The 22,211-nt window shown below is 45.1% G+C and overlaps 1 protein-coding gene across 1 annotated transcript in view; it reads left to right on the top strand.

Annotated features, from left to right (window-relative positions):
- Positions 1–22,211, top strand: part of Lrig1 (leucine rich repeats and immunoglobulin like domains 1) — a 102,261-nt gene that overhangs the window by 42,210 nt on the left and 37,840 nt on the right. Inside the window, exon 3 of the mRNA XM_075983398.1 lies at positions 4,910–4,984. Coding sequence (XP_075839513.1) covers positions 4,910–4,984 — 75 coding nt within the window. The remainder of the gene's footprint in view (positions 1–4,909; positions 4,985–22,211) is intronic.

The following is a 22,211-nucleotide window of genomic DNA, read 5'->3' on the forward strand; positions in this document are numbered from 1 at the left end:
GATTATTAACTTAAACTATTTTTCCATATCCATGGATTTATCATCTGTGGATCAGCCAACCTCTAATTGATAATTGAAAAATGCTTGTTTGAAACATGTACAAATGTACTTATTTTCTTGTGCTTATGTTGTGTACAGTGCAATCTAATGGCTTACCTAGCATTTACATTATCTTAGGTGTGTTAAGTAATCTGGAGTTGATTGCGGGTTCCCAGGACACATTCAGGTTATAGACAGGTGCTATATATATATATCTTTCTATGGTTCTTGAGCTTCCGGTATTTTCAGAGAGTCCCGGATCAAACCTTCATGAATTCTAACACACAATATTCTGTATTATTATATAAAACAATTTTATCTGACCAGCTGCATATACCATAAAGTCTTACCAAGGAAAACCGTGTGTCAGTGTTGTTCTCCAGTAACTGAAGCCCTGATTCAAAGCTCACGTTTGCTCTTAAGCACTACTGCTAACGGATTTTTCCTTGTAAGAAACAACCAACCAAACTCTCAACCTGAATCCTATTGCAGTTCCATCTCTGTTAGGAGATAGCCCAAAGCAGCCACTCTGTCTACAAAGAGCCAATTGGCTAAATAGTTAGTAAATAAACTCTGCTGGTGGCCAAAAGGTCTTCATGATCTGTCCCTAAGGGGAAAAGCAGTGTTGAACAGTATGTGTAGTGTGCACATGTCTGTGTGAAACAGAAACATGCAAGTCTCTCCTAACTGTCTTGGGAGCTTCCTCTTGGTCAGAGCAGGCGCCTGAAGTATGAGCAAGCTTTGTCTTTCACTGAATACTCCTTGTATTCTCATTGGAGTGCGTGAAACTCTGTGTGTCCATTTAAGCCATTCAAGTAAATAAAGACTTCATTACCTCTCCCCCAGCCCCCAATTACACCTTTGTTGGCTTTTATATTTATTAAAGCCACATTTGATTAGGCTAATAAATGATGCTCTGTACTGTGGCCTGCCCTTTATGACACCGTGCATCTTGCAGCATGTAATACTCCTTTTAACAAGCTACTTATTACTTATAAGCAGAAGCTTTGAGAGAAAGCTGCAGGATCAGAATGTCCAAGCTGACCTTAAGGGTCAGTGGGAAGCATCCCACCTCCAGGTTCTGACCTGGGGTCAGGCAATCTGTGGATCTCATTGACCCTGCTTACACCTCCTCCAGCTCAGGGCTGGGCCATGATTCATGCTCTAGTCCTGAATCATCAGGGGATGGTTTATAAAAGCTAGGCGTTTTAGGGAGATTTGTAGTGTTTTGAGTGGAAGTAAAGTTTTGGGTGTGGGGGTAGTCAGCGGGGAGCTGCTAGGGCACAGGGCGTGAGGAAGAATAGAACTCTAGATAGTGAAAGCATTTCATCACCCACTATCCTTAACCTCTAAAGTGCCTGTATTCATGGAGACTGCTAAACACCCAGCAGCCTCTTTTCCTTCGGTGCCCCAGCAGTGCTATTTTTGACCAGTCTCTATTTCAGTCTGGCACACAGCTCTTCATGTCTCAGAACAAGTTAGACGGTTTTGCCTTCTGAGGATTGCATTCTCTTTTCGGCAGGACAAACAACTGGGGAGCTAATAGCGATGGACCTAGCAGCTTATGTTGAACCTGCATTTTTTTCTCTTCTTGAAAGTAGAAACGATATAAAAGTTAGCTAGCTGTGCAGTTAGTTCCTCTCCTTTGGGCTCCAACTGTCCTCTCCATAAATCAGGCAGCCCTGTTGAAATTAGAGCCTGCTATTTCTGACCAAGCCTGTTGCTCCGGGGCTGCTCATCAAGACATACAATTCCCTGTTAATCTTTAGCCGTGGTCTCCTGTTCCTGCATAATCCACTTCCAGCAGGCTCATGGAGATGTGAAGCGCTAGCCTGCCCCTTCGCCTCTCACACATTTAGTTCTGTGGTATGTATCAAGTGCAGCGGTGTGTCATATGCATAGCAGGGCTGGCCTTGAGACCAGGTTCCTCAGCCGAAGTTCACCTGCACTGAATCTCATTCTCTTTTCAAGTTCAAAATCAAGTTATGGGAAGCAGGCAGGAAAATAACCTTGATGTCACCTGAGGGATTATGAGTGTTCAAGCTTGTCCCATCCTTCCTAGCCTGTGAGCTTGCTCTTTTCTGATTTGTCCATCTTTGTTCATCTCCTGGCTGTGTCATATATGTGAAGTACTAGTCTGGGGTCATAGGAACCCAGGCTATGTATTTAAATGGACTTAAACTGAACTATAATGTAGGGAATAACAATTGCTGGTATCTGACTCAAAGTCGTTGCTAAGATAAAATTACCTAATGCACCTGGAATTTGGGCTGTAATTACAAAGAAGCAATGGGTATTTGTTAGAAAACTTAGATCCTAAGCTTGACTCCCTGAGCACTGTCAGGTGTTTGTGGTGACCATGGTCCGGTTATTGCACATCTCAGTATTGGCTGCTTCATTGGTGTACAGGGATGTTCCTGGGATCTTGGTATCTAAAGATGAGGTGTAGTGCATGGAAAGCTCCTAGAATGGTGCCCACCTCAGTAAGTCTCTAGCAAAGCACTACTGTTATTTTTACTACCACCGCCACCCTCTGATTTCCAGTGATCCTTAAGAAATGAGTTCTTTTTTTTTATTTATTTATTTATTTATTTATTTATTTATTTATTTATTTATTTATTATTTCTGCCTCCCCCCCCCACCGCCTCCATTTCCCTCCCCCTCCCCCAATCAAGTCCCCCTTCCTCATCAGCCCAAAGAGCAATCAGGGTTCCCTGCCCTGTGGGAAGTCCAAGGACCACCCACCTCCATCCAGGTCTAGTAAGCTGAGCATCCAAACTGCCTAGGCTCCCACAAAGCCAGTACGTGCAGTAGGATCAAAAACCCTTTGCCATTGTTCTTGAGTTCTCAGTAGTCCTCATTGTCTGCTCCAAATGCTGCTGGCGGGGTGGAGGTCTATAGCAGTGATCAGAAAATAAAGGTTTCCAGAGATACGAAGGGCTTTGTTTGGAGGTAATGCCAATAGAAAGTTCTTTACATAAAGGCGCTGGAAAGGGAAGCTTGGGCTGAACAGCAAAGTCAAAAAAAAAAAGTCTTAAGTCATTCGGACAAAGGGAACTGAGGTGGGGGGAAGCGTCTGTCTCTTTGGAAGCTCTGGTGTTGATTCCTAGCTTTGAATAGCTAAAAGAATGATATTTTGTCAACTTTGGAATAAAGCACAAATGATGCTCAGGAAAAAAAAAGAAATGAGTTCTTGAGCTGGTGCCTTTAATCCCACCACTCGGGACGCAGAGGCAGGTCAATCTCTGTGAGTTCGAGGCCAGCCAGGTATACATGAACTAGTTCCAGAGAAATAATGCCTCAAAAAAATCAAAAAAGAAAAAAAAATGAAAAAAATGAGTTCTTATGCAGGATGACTTGTTGGCAACAGACTCCTGACAGTTTTTCTTGCTCTGATGAGATGTGAGGGTCCTTCCTAGTAATCAGCACGCTGGTGGGTATTACGAAGATTTATTGGTTGAGATTAGGACTGATGAGAGTTTTCAGTACTTCCACACTGTGATGGGAAATGGCAGGGCAGGAAGAGATAACGGTGAAGCAGAAACTATGTGATTTAAGGGGCAGTCAGATAAGAGACTGTTAAAGTAATTAATTGTCTATTTCCACAAACAAGGCCTCTTTAAGTGGAGAAGAGATCTGCCACATGACACAGACCTGCCTTCTCCCTGCCAGATGCTTCAGTCATGGCTAGTGAAAAAGGCGTTCTGTGTCCCACAGTCAGTGATTGCCAAGCTTCATTCCTAACTGACTGTGGCTTTGAAGAAAGCAAATGAGATAATTCAAGCCCCCACCCCTTCTATTCATTTCTGAAAAGATGGCAGACAGCCATATTATTCAAACAAGTATCCAAGTCGTGTACTTGTTTGAATACAGCTGTCATTTCTGTGTCTTGTCCTCAAATGGAGCAAGATGCTTTTTGCAAGATATACCTCCCTTAGGAAATTGGGAGCAAGATAATCCATTTTTATCCCCTCAATTCCTCTTTTTAAATACTGTTTCTTTCTAGCCTGTCCCCTCAGAAGCCTGACTTTGTACCTTGGGTTTCTTAGAGCATTTGGGGCTCACATTGGAAGTCTGGTTTTGGATTCCCTTCCCAGATTTAGAAATGTATGCCCATGTAAAGAGGCCAGATTGCACAGCCTTTGTAGGTAGACAGGCAGGCTGTGCTTCAGGTTGTGGGCTTCCCTTCCATTAAAAGATACTAATGGTGGAAATCTGGATTTGGAATATTGTAATGGGAGGGGATCCTGGAGAATGAATCCATCTGCAGAGAAGTTTCAAAAATGTCTGTTTGCGGAAGCATGGTATGTTTGTTTTTGTACATCACTGAGAGACTTCAGAGGAACCTCAAATAGGTGAGGGTGTGAGTCCAGCCCCCATTACATCAGAGGCACACTGAATCCCCTGGAATACCATACCTGTGTTCAGCTCTCATTCTCATGTTGTCCCCTTGCGTGGGACACAGAGCTAGAGTAACTCGGAGGGATCAAATCCTATCCCCCAAATCCTTTAATTCATCAAGATCATTTCTGTGGATGGTCATGGGAACACATTTGGCTAGAACCCACACCATGGCCTGTTTTTACTATTCCTGTTAGTCGATTTCTGAGCTTGATGGGAAACCAGAGCATAGTTCCATAGTTCCTCTTTATGCTTATTTCTTACCAGGGATGTGATAAGTGGTTAGGCTTTTTTTTTTTAACTTAATGTGACTTGTCTCCCTTTAAAAAATGATTCTAAATCCCTTATCTTTTATTTCACATCTCATTGTAGCCTTACTATGGTTAACTACAGCACTGATTTGTTATTTTTCGTGTATGTGATTTCTAACTAAGTGCTCCAGGTGACAAATTACTTCTTGTTCTTACAGGTATCTCAACAACAATGAGCTGACAGCCATACCATCCCTGGGCGCTGCCTCCGCACACGTTGTCTCCCTTTTTCTGTAAGTGGTGCCACCTGGAGACCCTGGGCTGCGCGGTGGGGCTGTGGTGGTTGCTGACACTTGCAAGCAAGAGCTTGTGTGTCCGTGTGTTTTCTGGTAAACAGGGGCCTTTCTTAGTGTTGCCTGGTAATGATCATAGCAAGCACTTTGTTTCACTGTTTGGAAGTTTATGGTGTTAAGTTGAATTGTTGCTTATTTTCTAACTTGGGAAAAATTGGTCCCCATACCCCCTCCCCCAGCCGCACGCCCCACACACCTGCTAAAGGTACACAGGACCAGACTCTCTTGCTTATAGTAGTTAAGTTCCAGCTTGGGTTAATAAACTAGATTAGAAGAATGAACTATGTCAGTTTCCTCGGTAAACCCAGTTTACTTTTATTGCCCTAAGAGAGTAAAAACTACCACAGAGCCCTGGAGTCATCCTAACATCAGGATGTCACCCCCAAGTGTTAGCTGGGACAAGACCTATGTATGGAAGTTGCTGTACATCTCTGCGACAGAGCACCTGATGGGAACAGCTTGTACAAAGGAAGAGTGGTTTTGATTCAAGGTTTCGGGGTTTTGACTCTTCATAGCAGATGCAGGTGGGCCAGTGGATCAGTCTATTGCAGTAGGAGCTTGTGGCAATGGCTGTCCACGTGTTGGTATAACCAGAAAGCAGGGGCCTAGAACTAGGGTCCTGGTAACCTCCAACAGCCTGTTCCTATTGGTACACTTCTGCTGCATGCCCCTTGCTTCTATGAGTTTTGCAACCTCCCAAACAGTACCATCTGCCAGGGAATAAACGTGCAAAACCTGAATTTGTGGGGGACATTCAGACTCGTGTGTTACTGTAGACAAAATATTGAAGATGAGAAAAGGCATACAGGAGCTTAACCAAAAAGGAAGAGGAGGGAGCTTTGAGGGTGTTATCATTTAAGCTGCTCCTAGCCTTATCTGGGGGATTATGCACCTGGCTCCACCCCATTCCTGTGGCATCAGGTGAAGTGCCACTGGTCTAAGCTCATGCAGCGGTCTTTCCACATATGCCCCGAGTACAGGAATCATGGCTACCAGGTTTCACTGGCAGCTTCCCCAGCAGAATCTCCACTTGCTCCCTGCATACCTTTAATTTGTTGGCTTTAGGATTCATCGTCTCACCTGTATACACTGTTTTCTCAGCACAGGCTAAGCAGGCCGAGCAGAGGGACTTAGCAGGAAGTTAGTAAGATTGCTGCTGGAGTAGCTTGTAGATCTGATTCTGGCCACGGGCGCTGTGTCCTGTGCACTTTGCCCTGGAACTTAACCCTTTATGAGGCCTGGTAGCTTGCAGGAGAACCCGTGGAGCAGAATTATGACTCACTCTCTGTATCCTGGAAAAATGACTTACTCTCTTAGAATCTCTTCTCCCTCATTTACAAAATGCGTTCCTTCTCCTTTATACATTCCTCATGGTCAAGGTCAGGACTAATGGGGAATAGAACACATGGAAAGCATTTGTTACCCCCATGCGACATGATTCCTGGCCACTGCTTCTGGCTGGTGGCTAGTCACAGCTCTGTGGACCTTGGTGAGCTCTCACTTTTAGGACCATAGGGTTTGTGGACCAGCCCTTGTTGTGTGAGGTGCTTGTGGGAAAGCTGTAACCCTTTTAGCTAGGCAAAGGTCTGGTTTTCTTTTGTATCTACTTGGCCTTTGTGCACGGCATCTGGAGAGTGTTTAATTGCTGGTAAATTAGGTCAGTTAGCCTTATGTGAAGCTAATTAGGGATGTGATAATCCCTTGTGTGTCCATGAAGCACAGCACTTGAAGATTTAACTTGTGGCTTCTGGAAGCCCAGATCGCAGACTAGCAGTTCCTGTCAGCTCCAGGCATGCTAGAGTGCGGAGCATCGGCCACACCCATCACAGTCCTTATTTAACAAGGCCACTTGCCCACTCATTCGAGTCCAAGTGCTGGTTTCATTCCGCTTGCTCCTGACTTGGTGAAGAAGCCAGGGAGGAGTAGCTCCCCAAAACTCTTCTTAGTTGTAAGACAGCGGTAGGACCGAGGCTGGACAAAAATGCCCTTACAGGTGATTCTGAGCCACTGGCAGGAGGGCCCCTGACATAGCCTGGACCTGTGGCTCTTTGAACTTTCCCTTGCTCTACTAACTAAAGCTGTTTCTGTTCTTTGGCACCAGTGCCAGGGAGCAGTGGGGCTGTTTGGCCCTATTCTCCTTCTTCCATTAGACTATGTTGAAATATATAAAAGAAAAAAAAAGCCTCCCTTTCTGTTGTGATTCAGTTTGGGAAATGCAGGTTCATGTTGGCAGCCACTCATTGGTCTATTCTTGTTTCCTCTGACTTGAGCAGTAATTTCTCTGAAACTAGAAGTTGAAGGGTCTTTATCTTTTTTGTTTCGAAACTATATTTCAGGTGCCTGCAAAAAAAAAAAGTGGTTCAGTTGGCAGTCTGGGGAGCATGGTTATAGGCCATTTTGCTTCCAGCAGGTGAGCAGAAGGCCCATGTCCCTCCTGGTGGGAACAGGCAGGGAAGCCACTGCAAGTCATTCAGACTTGGAACAGTATGCTTTCTTGAAACACACCTGCTCTGTGTTTCAGGACCACAGAACTAAGAGGTGGCAGTGTTCTCTAATGACTTAGTGGGTGCCTCTTCTGCCGCTCCTTCCCTTCTGTCTAGAGCTTGCCCCAGATGCTGTGCATAAAGATATGGCAGGGCATGGACGCTTCTAATCTTCACCTTGTAATTCTTTGTTTCAGCTACATCATTTTGTAATACTGGGGATTAAGCTCAGGACCTTAGATATGCTAGGCACATGCCTGTTCAGGTATACCCCTAGCTCCATTAAAATATTTGTGTGCGTGTATACGTGTGTGTGTGTGTTCATTCAGTTGCACAGATGTCCTGTGGAGGCCAGAGGCTAAGTGCCGTTTTCAGGAAAACCATCTACCTTCTCTGAGACAGTTTCTCTCATAGACCTGAAGCTTACCACTGAAGCTTACCAGTTATACTAGACATTGCTGGCAGGTGAGCCCCAAGGATCCTCCTGTTGTCACTTCCCCTCGCTCTGGGATTACAAATGTGTACTACTGTGCCCAGCATTGTTACATGGCTTCTGAGGGTCGAAATCAAGTCACTGTGCTTGTAAGGCAAGTGTATTACTGACAGAACTCCAGTTCTGCCTGATACCAGCACTTTTAAGACATTTTCAATTGAGGCAGGCTCTCATTATGTTGTCTGGACTGTTCTCGAACTTGAATTCTCCTGCCTCAGGATTTGGAGTAATAACCACTATGTCTAGCTCCAAGTCGTTACTCACTTTGAAAAAATTGAGGATCCATGGAATGGAGTGTATGTCTGCTGGGGCCATGTGAGTTAGGGAAGCTTGGGCAGCATTCTTGGGGCAAATTTCTCAATAAACGTATCAAGGGAAAGCAGGGACTGTGTGTGTGTGTGTGTGTGTGTCTCATTGTCACTGGTGCAGGTGTGGCCTGGGACACACGTTTCCTTTTTTTTTTTTTCTTCTTAAATGTGGGACTTGAAACATGGTAAAAGGATCCCCTCAGCTTTTCACTTTCCTTCTGTGACCTAGAACCTGAGAAGAGGGCAGTATAACAGAAAGCACATTTACCCTCTGCTTGAACTACTATTGGTACTTGAGACCTTAAGTAGTAGCTTTGTGGTTTTCAGCACTGATACCTGCCATTCTGGGTGCCAGCCTTAGAGTGTGCTCCTTGTGTCCTTCTTACTCGGGACTGGGTTTTCAGATTATAATTTTCTTCTTTCTGGGTGTCAACTTTGGGAGGCCTCATGGAAAAGGTTCAGTTTTGTGCCTTTACTATCAGGGCATCAAAAAAGAGTTTGAGAGTTTGGGGAGCCGGATCATCCAGCACAGTTTCAGTTGGTTAATGCTTTCTGATTCAATAATTAAAGTATCTGTCAAAGAACAGGTTTATTTGCATTAGTGTTAAGGATAATGCTGAAGTCATTTGTCCTTAATGACAGCAAAAAGCATGAAAACCCAAGGAAAGCTTTTAGTAGGATTGGGTTGGAGTGAGGGAGCTCATTTCATAAAAATGGATCTGAAAAAATGAAACAGACTCTATCAGAAGGAACTGAATCTGCCAGCAGATTTTTATATTTGAGATTAAAAAAATATTTTGGAAGTATGAGAAACCCAACTTTTGATTCTCATGGCAATAGTTATTTTGTCTGAGAAATCAACATCATTCCTGTTGAGGAAGAGGTTGTGCTTTTCCTCCAGCATTGCCATAGACCACTGAGCAGTGGAAGTAGTTCCTCTCTCAGACCACAGAGCGTTGCTGCAGGGACGTGGGCGACTTTGTGTCCTGCAGCAGCTGCAGCACACTTCCAGTGTGACCTTGTAGGGGCTGCCTTACTTCTCCAGGCGTGGGACATTTCAGGCCTTATTTGCCACCATGCCCTGCTCTTTGCTCTTATCAACCTGTGTCCTTGATAGGCAGGACACCTGAGTTACACAATTACAATTGTTTGTGACTTCGTGATACTGCTATTTAAAATTTTCTGTTGTTGCTTAGAAATACTTCTCTTACAGATTTTAATTATTTTAGTTCACGTGTATGGTTGTTATATCTCCGCACGGTGTGCATGCCTGTGCCCACAGAGGTCAGAAGATGGTGGCATCTCACTTGGAACTGGAGTTAACAGGTGGTTGTGAGCTGCCATGTGGAATCAAATCCAGATCCTTTGGAAGAGCAGCCAGTGCAGAAATCAGTTAACAGTAAAAGTGTAATTGAAAAGCAAATTGAAAAGGGGAGAGAGCTGTGATCTGCAGACATCCTTCTTGCCTATCCTCCATGAGCATGTCCCTGGAAGTCTGAGACACAGGGAGTTCACTCAGCTTTGGAAATTATTTATGATTTCAGGACCTGAGCAAAGACCCTCAAAATTGGTTTGAAACACAGGCAGATGTATACTGAGTCATAACTGGTTGCTAATATCCTTTTTTACCTTTCATATTTTTTGCTGTATATTATATTTTTAGAGACATATAGTAGTTCAAGGTCATAAATGTAACTTTGCTGGATGTAGAACTCTCTTATGGATATATTTTGTTTGCCTGAAGACCAGAGTGTGCAGAGAATCACTAGTTAGCCATAGAGGCCAGGCAGTGATGGCACACCCCTTTAATCCTAGCCAGCACCTGGGAGGCAGAGGTAGATGGATCTCTTAAGAGAAACAGCCAGATGGTGGTGGCTCACACCTTTAATGCCAGTACTTGGGAATCACAGACCTTTAATCCCAACACTAGGAAGGTGGAGACAGGAAGGGATATGGATGGGCTGGATCTTAAGGCATTCAGTCTGAGGACTTTTAGAGACAGGAATCCCCATTTGGTCTAAGGATTTCATAGAGGTAAGAACCAGTGGATAGCTGCTCTGCTTCTCTGATCTTTCAGCATTTACCCTGATAATCTGACTCTGGGTTTTTATTATTAACACTAATTAGAATTTGAGCAACAGTTGCTAATATTCTTCAAGTGGTGTGTGTGTGTATTGTGGCGGGAGTATTTACTCCTCACCTGAGATTCAAGAGTAGGTGAGGCTTTTGTCTTTGTTTTTCCTCAGCTGTCTTTCAAACTTCCTGTGAGTGCATCCCCTGAAAGGGCAGTATTAGAAGACATAAAAAAAGAGTTCATGTAAAAACAACAACAAAGAAAACTTCATTAGCACATGGTGTTTATCCCAGGAAGGATGAAATAATGATCATATTTAGAAGCTGGGCTTTACTGTCGGGTGGTGGACTCATTTTTACTGTTGCACAAACTGGGCGCTATGGGGGTTATGCACAGTTGAGGTGGCTGTAGCTGCCTGTCTTGGTGGTGTACCATCTGCCAGCCATCACAAGAAGAAAGACAATCAAGGGTATTGAAAGCTGGTCATGCTGTTCTGATTCAACAGTTCTGTATGGGACAAGAGAATTAGCTTATGTCTTCCCAGATGCTGTTGTACTGCCATGCAGGGTCACTGCCTAGGTTTATATGGGATGTGGGAGAGAAGCCCCAGGTCTCAGGTATCCTTCCCAAGCCCATTAAACTTTGGAAGAGAAACAGTCAGACATTTCCTTATGTCACCTGTGTGGTGACAGGCACCTGCCGGGAATGTTGGGCTCCTAGCAGTCACTACTCAGAGTTGAGTGACTGTTTGTTGTTTATTGGTGACCTACTTGGGGCTCTCCAGCTGACTTTCCAAGTTAGTAGGGAGGGAAGGAGACAAGGAATGCTGTTATGCAGCTGTTATGTAGCCTAATCTGAAGGAGCCATATCACCACCTAAACATTAGCACACTGGTGGCTGTTGAAGCTTGTCTCCCAGGGCAAGAGTCAGTTTTAATACCTCTGACTTTACTGCTGTCCTTGTCCTTACCTAAGTCTTGAAGAGCACTTCCTTGTTTCATGTGACAGTTAAAAGGGGTGTTGCGGAGGTGTGCAGTTCTCCCCTTGTTCTAATGGATCCCTTTCTTGTCTATTCCTAGCCTTGCTTTGTGCATAACCCTTCCATTTCTTCCCACTTTCCAGCCTTCTGTCCCAGGGAGGCTGTAGACCTAATGACCAGTAAGCATAGGAGATAATGAAGAACCAGCCTGCCTCCATCTTAGACTTAAAAGCCAGCTTATAGTAAAGACAAACTAGATTCTTTCCTGTTCATGATTAAACCTCAGTTTCTTAAGAATTGGGCTATACCCCATATATAACCTTAACTACAAATAGTTTGTACTGCCTGTTCCAGGAGTGGCAAATATATCTTTGTTTCAAAAAGTTAATAACCATGCTACAACCCTACCTTTTCAAAAGGCTTGTTATGTCTACCTGGGACCACCTGGCAATCATGTCCTTGCTTCAGGAGGTTGTTATGACTAACTTGTTATGCTTGTGACCCTACCTATTTGCCCACCAAATCCACCATTTGGAAAGCCCCTACCCCAAGCTATAAAAAAAAAAGTTGTCTTCCTCACATCTGGGGCTGTTCTCTAAGATCCGGAGAGCCAGCTAGCCAGTTCCAGGTGCACCTCTAACACAAAGCTTGCTTTATTAATTAGTAAGTCATGGATTCGGTCTTTCTCCTCGCAATTTCAGATTTAACAATAAAAGCAAAGCAGTAGGGCATAGACTGGTTTGCGATGGACTCTGGAGTTGTGCGTTAAGGCTGCCAGGCCTGCTGTGAGGCTCCTAGAAGGGTCCCACCAGAAGAGAAGCTCAGTAACAAGTGGTCAGGCCATCTTCTAACGAGCTCCATCTAGCTGCAGAGGAAGAGGAGCAGATAATCATCATACAGGGGCTGAGCACTGTCGGCGGTTCCTTCTTCATGCATGGCAGGAAAGGTTCTCAGATAAAGCGACATTTTACGCGAGGTTGTGGCCGTAAGAGTGTGGCATAGAGAAGTAGGCAGAAGAGATTAAAGCAAGAGAACAAGCAGCTGGCAGAGAGACTGAAAACCCTTCTCCACCTACAAAATCTTCAGGAGAAGGTAGATATGATGGAAATGGCCTGCAGAGGGTCACCAGGCTTAGGGCTGGCAAAAGTCCCGGTTTTGTCCCAGTTGTCTAGCCCGTTCCCATTCTCAGGAATGCCTTTCTCTTCCTTAATACACTGACCCTATCCCTATCACTGCCTGTCTGTCTCTGTTGTAATTCTTTATTCTAGGGTTCAGGAATTTGGAAATCTCAGTGGGTACCCTGTGGACTCTGATCCACATCTCTAATATTAGACTTCGTTTTTCCTCCTCCCTGAAGTGGGTGTAATTTAACACTATTCAGCCAGCAGCACAGTGCGACCCTGGGGGCATTCACCCGCCTTAGCAGACCAGCAGACATGGCTAGCTCCATTTGGGGGCCAATCTGCTGGTCCAACTTTTTTCTTTGTCATCAAACAGGCTGTTAGGCAAGCCAGCAAGTTTCTGCTGAAAGGCTGAAGAGGACCTGTGGTCTCAGCACTGCAGCCTCATCAGATGCTGGGTACCACCACTGAGCCTTAAAATAGAAAATTCCCACTTTTGAGAGCAGTCCTGTGTCCCGGCAGCTTCCCGGGGATTCTGCAGCGCAGATGTCCTTTTGCCCCCAGTTGAAGTGAGCCTTTCTCTGGGAAAGAAGCCGATGTGGCCTCCTAGAGAGCCTGCCAAATCACACGCAGTCATGACTGGTTCTTTTCCTCCTCTCCTCGGTCTTTGAGAGTGGGGGTGGTAAGCCAGGGAGATGAGAGGTACCATCTGCAAGTTATTTGCTGAGAAAGTGAAGGAACACCAGCTGCAGAGCTGGGGGAGCCCAGGCAGGGGAGCACTTGCGGAATACCAGCTTGGTCATGGAGGTTCTTGCCTTCTGGGAACTCAGCAACTGAAGTTAGACTGCTGAGTGTTGGCTTTTGTTAGATGTTTGGGTGGTGCCCCCCCCGCCCCCCCTTCTCCCTTTCTCCCTTCCTCTCTCAATATAGTACAGGATCCAGTGGGAATACAGGCTGCTCCTGATGCTTGAGAAACCAGGAAAGACTTGGAGGGGAGGAGCCACGCCTTCCAGGAGTGGTCTCTGAACACCCTCCAGGGCTCCATGAAATGTAGCTTGGAAGCAGAGCTGCGCTGGTTGCACAACTCCAGTGTGAAAGGGGCTGGCTCCTGCCCACATCAACAGACTAATTCCAACTGGGCCATTTCCTTCTCCCCTCCTCCCCCTACCACTTCCTGCAGGTGGCTTCTGTAATCCAGTTAGCACTGGGGGAAGCCTCTTGTGCGCAGGCACCTAATCCGAAAATGGCTGGCTTGACTTTGACCTGCAGGATGACCTTGCAAAGAAGGCAGTTTTCCTAGAGTCTGCTCACACCTGGGAGCCATTTTCAGCTGTTCTAGCCCAAGTGGAAGAAATGTGTTTGTGTTTATGCCAGGCCTTTCTTTCATAAGGCCTGCCATTGTTGGGCAGTATATAGGGAATACAGATTCAGCCCATTTGTTCAAAGAGTCACAGTTTTAAAGATAGGCTAGTTAATCATTATGTTGACAGGCATATGAAATGGACATTTTCGTAATTAAAAATGATCAGATGTTGTCCTTCCACCTTTTTAGATATAAAACAGTGAGTGCAGATTTAGTGTATGTCTTGTGTACCCTCCGAGGTGCAGTTCTGTAGTCTGTGAGATGCTGAAGGTGCAGACTGCAAGAGTCTTCACTGAGGTCAGAGAGTGACAGATGGGTTCTGATCTCCCACCTTTAAAGCTGGTTGCCCACTTGTTCTGGAATGATGTGGTCTGGGAGCCTAGAGGAGTTTTGTCAGGTCCAGAGCTGACACACAGTGAGGGGCAAGATGCTTCTGCCCAGACACTGTTCAGCTTACCTTGGCCTCAGGTGAGCTCATCTGGAGCAGTTCTCAGAAATGCTTCCCATGCCTGCAGTTCAGACTGATCCTCCTCATGCTCTCGGGTAGCTGGTTGTTCTGAAGGGTTATGGCCGCTACCTCCTAAGGGGGAGACACATCCTCTTGTTGCCAGGCCTCCGCAGAGCCCCAGCCTCCTTTGTGGTAATGCCAGCAGAGTTGCCCATAATGGGGACCTGCCCTCGAAGACATCACTCTAGGGCAAGATTCTTATGCCATTTCCTCACTTCCTGGATGCATTTCAAACCAAAACAGCTGAGGCAGAGGTGCCAATTTGTGGTTTCTCTTCCCAACTTCTTAACTGGGTGCTCAAAGTGAGCGTGGGGAGGCAGCAACACTGTGGCCCCCAGGGTCTGTTCTCTCTTGTGCCCCAGCATCTGCCCAGCTGTGTTGGTACAGAGCCTTGGGAAATAAAAAGATACGATGTTTCCGAGGGCCGCTGGGAAGTCACTCTGAACCATATGACTCTGTGATGGAGGTACATTAGATCTCCTTGCTTCATATGGTCACCTGCAGCTGCAGGGTTGGGCTGACATGGCTCTTGCCTTGCTGTGCTCTGTGTTTGTTTCCTTTACCCCAAATCAGGTGTCCTGGTGTCAGATAGTTCATCTGTCTGCCCTAAAATTGATCTCATTTGCAGATATTCTTCTGGATGATTTTTTGAAAACCTATTGGTGTGTGTGTGTTTTCATTCTTGGCTTTCTGGTATATTAGCTCCTTTTTGGGGAGCTGTAGAGTATAGGTCTCTCATTCACCAGGCCTTCTGTCAGCTATGACATTTTGTTTTCGTTACACTTTTTGCTTTGGCGGTAATTGTTGGTTGACAAGTGGCTGTGAGAAGCAGAAATTCCCTGAATACCTTTCCTCAGTTCCCTTAGTGGCTTATGTTATAAAACTTCACAACCAGGATATTGATACTGAAACAGGCAAGACACAGAACATATCCATCCCCACTAAAGTCCCTCCTGCTTCATACCTGGACTGCTATTCTCCAAATTTATATTTTTTCCTTTTTTCATTTAAAGTATTACGGAAATGAAACTGTACAGCACACTGCTGGGACTGGTCATCGTACTGAGTGTGATTCTCTGGAGGTTGGTGCAGTTGTTGTGTTGGCATTTAGTTCTTTTATTACCAGGTTGTATTCCATGGTGTGCATATATCATACTTTGTTTAACCTTTCACCCAGTGAGGGCTCCTGGAGTTCTCCCAGTTCTTGATTGTTCTGAAGAAATCTGCTGTGACCAATGATTTTTTTGTTTGTTTTGTGTGAATATGAATCTTCATCTTCTGGGATAAATGCCTCAAAGTGCAGTGGACAACCTGCATGGCACTTCATGCTTTGTTTTTTAAGAAACTGCTGTACTCTTCCAGAATGGTTGTACTGTTTTATATTTCTACTAGCAATGTATGAATAACCCAGTTGTTTTTCTCTGGTCAGTATTTAGTGGTGTATTTTCATTTTTTTAGTTCTTTGACCATTCTGTTAAAAACTTAGATATATAGATTAGATCTATTTCATTGTGATTAAATTTGTATTTTTCTGTTAGCTATTGATGTTGAATTTTTTATTTGCTAAATTTTCTACCTATGGGTTATTATTTTTGCTGTTTTTAGTACAGGATCTTGCTGTGCATCCCAGGCTAGCTTTGAGGTCTTACTCCTCATAGGTGTGTGCCCCATTGCCCACCTCATCTGTGAGTCTTGTTGCTGAAATGTTGTCAGACTTCTTGCTTATTGTCAAATCTTCAAACAAGTTATTTTATTTTACTTTTTGGTATTTGTGTTCTGGAAGGTTTTTACATAATCTAGATCCTTTTTTCTTTCCTTTTCTGGATGTGTGGTTTGAAAATATTTTCACTAATCTGACATTTTATTTAACAAACTTGTTTACATTATAAATAACTTAAACCTGGGGTATAAGTCCAGTGCACTAGTCTCTTACCTTATGGATTATGTATTCAGCCCTAAACTGAAAGATTTTTCTCCTGTTTTTTCCAATATGTTTTCCAGTCTTACCTTTTGTATTTAAGTCCACAATGACATGCTTTAAAAGCATGTGTTTCCAGGGAAGAAGCAGAGCAATTGCTTGCTGTTGTGGGAATGCAGAACAGGCTGGATCGGGGACTGGTGGTTTGGGGGTGCGGAACAGTGGTGCTGACTATGGTGCCACTTTGATGCTGTGGCAATCTTGTCATCTATGGGGTGGATAAGGAGGATACCATTTAACGGTCAGCTCTTAATCCCATCCCTGATTCTCCAAGTGCTCTTAGTTTGTATGCTGAGAGGCTTGGGAAATTGCGTGGTAAGAGATAGTCTAAATCATATGATCACATCAAAAGTCTTCCAGATGAGGCAGGAAACAGGCCTGGTTCTATTTTAAAGGCACATCATGGTATAACTCCCCAGAGGGAAAGGACTTTGTCTTAGAGGCTGCAGCCAAAAATTGAAATAGCTTCCTCCCCTGCCTGGAACTGTAGGACTGTTTCGAAGCTGGCATGTGGATTTGGGGAATGTTCCAGTGTCAGGTGAAGACAGGCGGCCCTTTGGTGGCCTCTGAAGACATTTCCGGGACATTCTGGCTCCATCAAACGCCTCTCTGTTCTCTCAGCCATTGCTGTATGGCTTGGCATCCTGTGCTGCTTCTGCTCACAGGACAGCATAGCCAGGAGTCTGAGAACACCTGGGCTTGCACCGTAGTGGGCTGGATGACTCCCAGCCAGGGTGCAACCCCTGAGCCTGGCATGGTTGGGAGCAGAGGGTGGAAGCGTCTTCTTAGAGAATGCTTCTGTGCTATCCATCTCATCCTGTCTGCCTAGTAAGTGAGAGGCACGCTCCTTGTCTGTGCAGTCATGGTCGGTATATAGAGAGGAGGTCTGGGGTCCTAGGATGTGTTTGTGGTTTGTAGGCTAAGGGCTTGGTAAGATCCTTGCAGGTGTGTGGGTCACCATTAGGAGACTGGGGTGGGGGAATATACAATGTCTCCTAACTTCTTTGGCTACCTCAACATCTGTGTAGACAGGCCCAGCCACGGTTCTGATCACATGGTGGCCCTCCTGTCCAGTGATGATCTCTTTCCCAAGAGTCTGACTACCACCCACCTACATCATGAGGCCATTCCATGTCACTGAGACTGTGGGATTCACATACTGGGCTCCTGTGTAAAGGCAAAATGCAAGGCAAGCCAGACTGTGGGCAAGTGCCAGTGAATTTAATCCAGGTTGCAGCTACAGTGACCCTTTAAGTGCCTCTCACCTAGAGTAAGCTCACATGCTGTGAGACTGTTAGGGAACAGGGCCCTCTAGGAGACTCCAGACCTTAATACCCCAAATCTTCATCTGTGCCTGGTGCACAGGTAATAAAGCAGTAAACACCATGCCCCATACTATTCTTTCCCTAGGCATTTTCAGTTAAAGTTTGGGTCCCATGAGGGCTGGAGGGATGGTTCAGGCCACTGGCTGTTCTTCCAGAAGACCAAGGTTCAATTTCCAGCACCCACATGACAGCTAAAACTGTAATTCCAGTCCCAGCTCTGATGCCCTCTTCTGTCCTTCACAGGCATTACACATAGGTGTACAAAAAATATTCAGGAAAAACACTTATATAAATAAATCTAAGAAAAAAACTGAAAAAAGATTAGTTCTCACAGCTCAATACCTAAATTCACTTTGTTTTTGTTTGTTTGCTTTTAAATGAGCTTATTTACCTAATTGGCAAGCACATTGATGTTGTGCAAGATAGTAAGTGTGATGATTGGATTGCTGTCAGGCTCTGGGTGAGCGCTATGCCCTACTTTGCTCTGTCTGTGACTGTTAGAATAGTAGTCATGTGGCTGGGTGGTGGTGGCACACACATTTAATCTCAGCACTTGGGAGGCAGAGGTGGTGGATCTCTGTGAATTTGAGGCCAACCTTGTCTACAAGAGCTAGTTCTAGGACAGGCTCCAAAGCTACAGAAAAACCCTGTCTGGAAAGTCAAAAAAAAAATTAGTAGTCATGCACACTGATAGCCCATGCTTCCTACCTTTTGGCTCACCACACTGGATGGACATTTTCCTGGTATACTTGGTACACAAGGATGACACAAAGTGTGGCCATACGAAGGAGGTGTGTTCCACTAGGGGATGTGGAATGAGATTACCATGTTGTTTCTCATCCTGGTTCCATCTGTTGTGATTCTGGATGGTGAGGTCACTAGGAAGAAGGATCACACAGGTCCATTGGTTTTGGATTTCTGGTGCTCCCCTTACAAAGCAGAATTTGTGGGTGGTCTCTTTTATGGGAACCCTTGCTAGGCAGAGCCCTTCCTGGAGAAAGACTCCTTACAGTGGCTTGCTCAGAGTAGCTGATCTCAGTAGGTCCCCTTCTCACCTTGTTTTAGCTGCTGCCATTTTCTGCCACCTTTTATGTCTTTCCCTCCTCTCTCCATCCTCCAACAGGAAGAAAATTTCATTTAGTATACTGCTAGGGGCAAGGGTCTGGGCAGTAACATGAGTGCTGTCTGTCTGGTTTGTTGTCCAGAGACAGCTGGACCTGGAGGCTAGGAGAGTCTGTAGTTCCTCATTGTTCCGTGTAGGAGTTTTCTTTCCTACAGGCATGGACCATGGCCTCTAGTAAGTAAGAGACTGACCTTAGGCTTGTTTATCTATTGTAAGTCAGGAAGAGCCGGGGAGACTTGCAGTAGCCCTGGCTGTGGTCTGGGGCTAAGGTCTGTAGGAGTGGTGGAGAGAAGCCCCGTGGGTGTGCTGGGTTCTGTGAGGTAGCAGGTGCAGAGGGCTAAACAAGGAAAATAACAGAGCTGAGGGAGCATCTGGTGGCCATGGTGGCCTTGACCAGGAGTGATAAACACTTCTGTCTGTATGTAGATGTAAATTCTGATGGAAGTGACTGATCTTGTCTTGATTTCTGTCTCCTGACTCCAGTTGATACCATGTTGCCCTGCCAAGTTACCAGGACAGTTTCCATTTCTGCAGGCATGGAAGGAAGTCCAGGCCCTCAGAAATCCCTGCCAGTTTTGGGGAGGCTCAGCCTGTGTCCTCAGGGATAGAGGCAGATGTGACTTTCAGAGCACACTCGTCAGTGGGAGTGGAGAGACACTGTTCAGGTGACACTGAGGTGACACTTAGCTTGCTGTCCCAGAGACAGGCAAAAAGAAACATTAGCCAGCCTCTCGCGACCTGCAGTGTTTCACTTGCTAGCGTGGACTTGTGCACGGATCTCAGTGTTTGGGGCTAAGTGAGCACCCGAAAGGTGTAAGTGACTCAAACCCACTCTCCCCACTATTTCCTTAAAATCGCCCGGCAGTTTCTTACTCTGCTTTACTTTTAATTCCTTTTCTTTGTTAAAAAATGTTAGGTTGGGTGTTTTTTTACCTTTGTTTTCATCTATGTAATTGTCAGGAGCTGGAGCTGTAATTCACTTGTTTGCTCAACAAACTCTGGTAGAGAAATTTCTGTGTTCTACGCTTTTTTTTTTAGCTACTGAGGGTATAACAGTAAAGAAAGAAGTGAAAATGCCCAGCCATGTACACCCTATATCTGCTGTGACCTCAGGACTGTAAAATACTCCAGGGGACTTAACTGGAGCATTCCTGTATCCCCCCACCCCACCCCAGTGTTTGCTTCCCTTGCCTTTCTGTGGTTCATTGTTCATTCTTGATGAACCGACATCGGTCCATTATCCCTAACTGGAGTGTGTAACCTGTTAGTTTTCTCTAACAATATTGTAGAGTATTGGATACTCTGTTGGTTTGAAGATGCACAGTGGCTACCCTAAGGGTCTAGTGCTAGCTCTCCCACCCTCCTCCCTGTCTATCCCTTCTTAACAACTACTGATAGCTTGCTGTCTTGGTGATTTTAATTTTTTTTCAGAATGTTCTTCAGAAGTGTGTATTCGGAGGCCTTTTCACCCAGCAACACACATTTTCCTCAGGACATTTCTTTGTTACTGTTTTATTTGTGTATCTTTATATGGAATGCAGCAACAGTCTGACAGTTTGGACTGTGTCTTCCTGAACCAGTTTTCCCTGGGCTGGGTCACTCTAGACTTAGTGCTGGCTGCTGCTTGATCGTCACTGGGTTTCTTTATTGCAAACCTGGAACTTCTGGCTCAACACTTCTAGGCCAATGGCAGCAGAACCGAGTGGAACCTGCTGCAGCAGGGTCTTTGGGACATGCATTCGCATGGGCTTGAGGCATCAGATTTTTTTTTTTATTTTTGAAAGAGTTAATGGAAACTGTCTGTTGAAGACCCCCAAGGGGGTCAGTGATCCTGAAGGAAGTGAGCCGGCTGGGAGATTGGTTGACACAGCCCAGTCCTGCCTTAGGAGAGTTGACCCTGCCTGGCGGAGGCTGTTTATCCTGCCACTGGGCTGCTCTTGTTTTTATCCAGTCTCCACCTGAATAAACAGATCCAGAACGTCATCTGCAGCCAGGCTGAGAATCTGCCAAAATTCCCCAGGGAACGGGTGATTCACTAGCAGCAGGCGAAGGAGAAAGGCAGTGAGCAAGAGACCTGCTTAGCTGACTCTCACTTCCTGTGCACCAGCTCATCTGGGCTGGGCTGTCTCTTACAAGACACCAGTGTGTTCAAGCGGGTTGTCAGTTTGTACAATGGGACAGATGGTTTTGGTTTTCAGTTTAGAAAGATGGTTATAAACCAGACTGGTGGGGGCAACAATACTTCTGATTGTCATGTCGAACTTTCTTTAGGTTGGCCTTTCAAAGACCTTCTGTGCTCACTGGGTTTAAGACTCTCCTGGGCCTCGGGTTCAGGCTGCATATGGGCATTTATCTTGACATTATTCTTGCCAGTGTATACCTTACACTTGTTATCATCATTTTGTGCTCATTAGGTCCTCATCTAATAGCCAGACAAGATGATTAAATTGAACTTGGCCATATTCTGTGGCCCCGAGCTATATTCCTAATATTTAATATATTTTACATTTATATATATTGATTATTTTTCAGGAGCCAGTGTTCAGTAGTCACTTCCACTACCACTTCCACAACCTTTGAGTCCCAGAGGTTGAGCTTAGGTTGTTAGGCAAGTGTCCTTATTCACTGAGTCATATCCCTTGTAATATATTTTAATGATGGTGTGGAAGTGGGGGGGAGGTCGGGTGGGCAATGTGTGACTTTTGAAAATGGTTAAATGAAATAGCATGAGATGAGCACTTGGAACACTCCGTTTCTCAGGTTCTTTTCAACCGTGGTGAGTTTAGTCCAAAGGAAAGGTACTAGTGTCTGTGTGAGGCTGATGATGCACGTGCCTGATGACATGTGTAATGTCAGCACTGGCCTCTGCGTGCCTGCCAGAGAACACACAGATACACACCAACAAGCATGTTCGGAAGATTCATCTGTGTTCCCAGTTACGATTTTCACTATAGTCCCAACTGGAAATACCCCCTTGTTGCTTACAAAATGGAACAAGAAAACAAATTTCAGTGTATTTCTTCAATAGAAATAGTGTGCTGAAGTTGGGATGGAGGCATGTGCCTATGATCCAGGAGGGCAGAAGGAGACTCACGGTTCAGGAGAGAGTACTGCTGACCTGAGCTACACACCCAGACTCTGTTACACGCACATGCGTGTGCACACACACAAGCACACAAAGACATGCATGCACACTCACTCTCAGTAGAAAAGAACAGTCTGGGTGTATCTCAAAATGTGAGTGAAAGTAGCCAGATATAGAAGAGTCCATGTGGAATAATTTTGTGTTTATAAAGCATTAAAATAGGCACAATTATTCATGGTTGGAAGAAATTATAGGTTTGGTTTGAGAAGAATAACAGCTAAGAGATTGGTAGGTGGCAGCTTTCTGTGTTGATCTGAGTGATGCTCAC

Source organism: Microtus pennsylvanicus, chromosome 8 (genome assembly GCF_037038515.1).
Source record: "Microtus pennsylvanicus isolate mMicPen1 chromosome 8, mMicPen1.hap1, whole genome shotgun sequence".
In the NCBI taxonomy this organism is placed as follows: Eukaryota; Metazoa; Chordata; class Mammalia; order Rodentia; family Cricetidae; genus Microtus; species Microtus pennsylvanicus.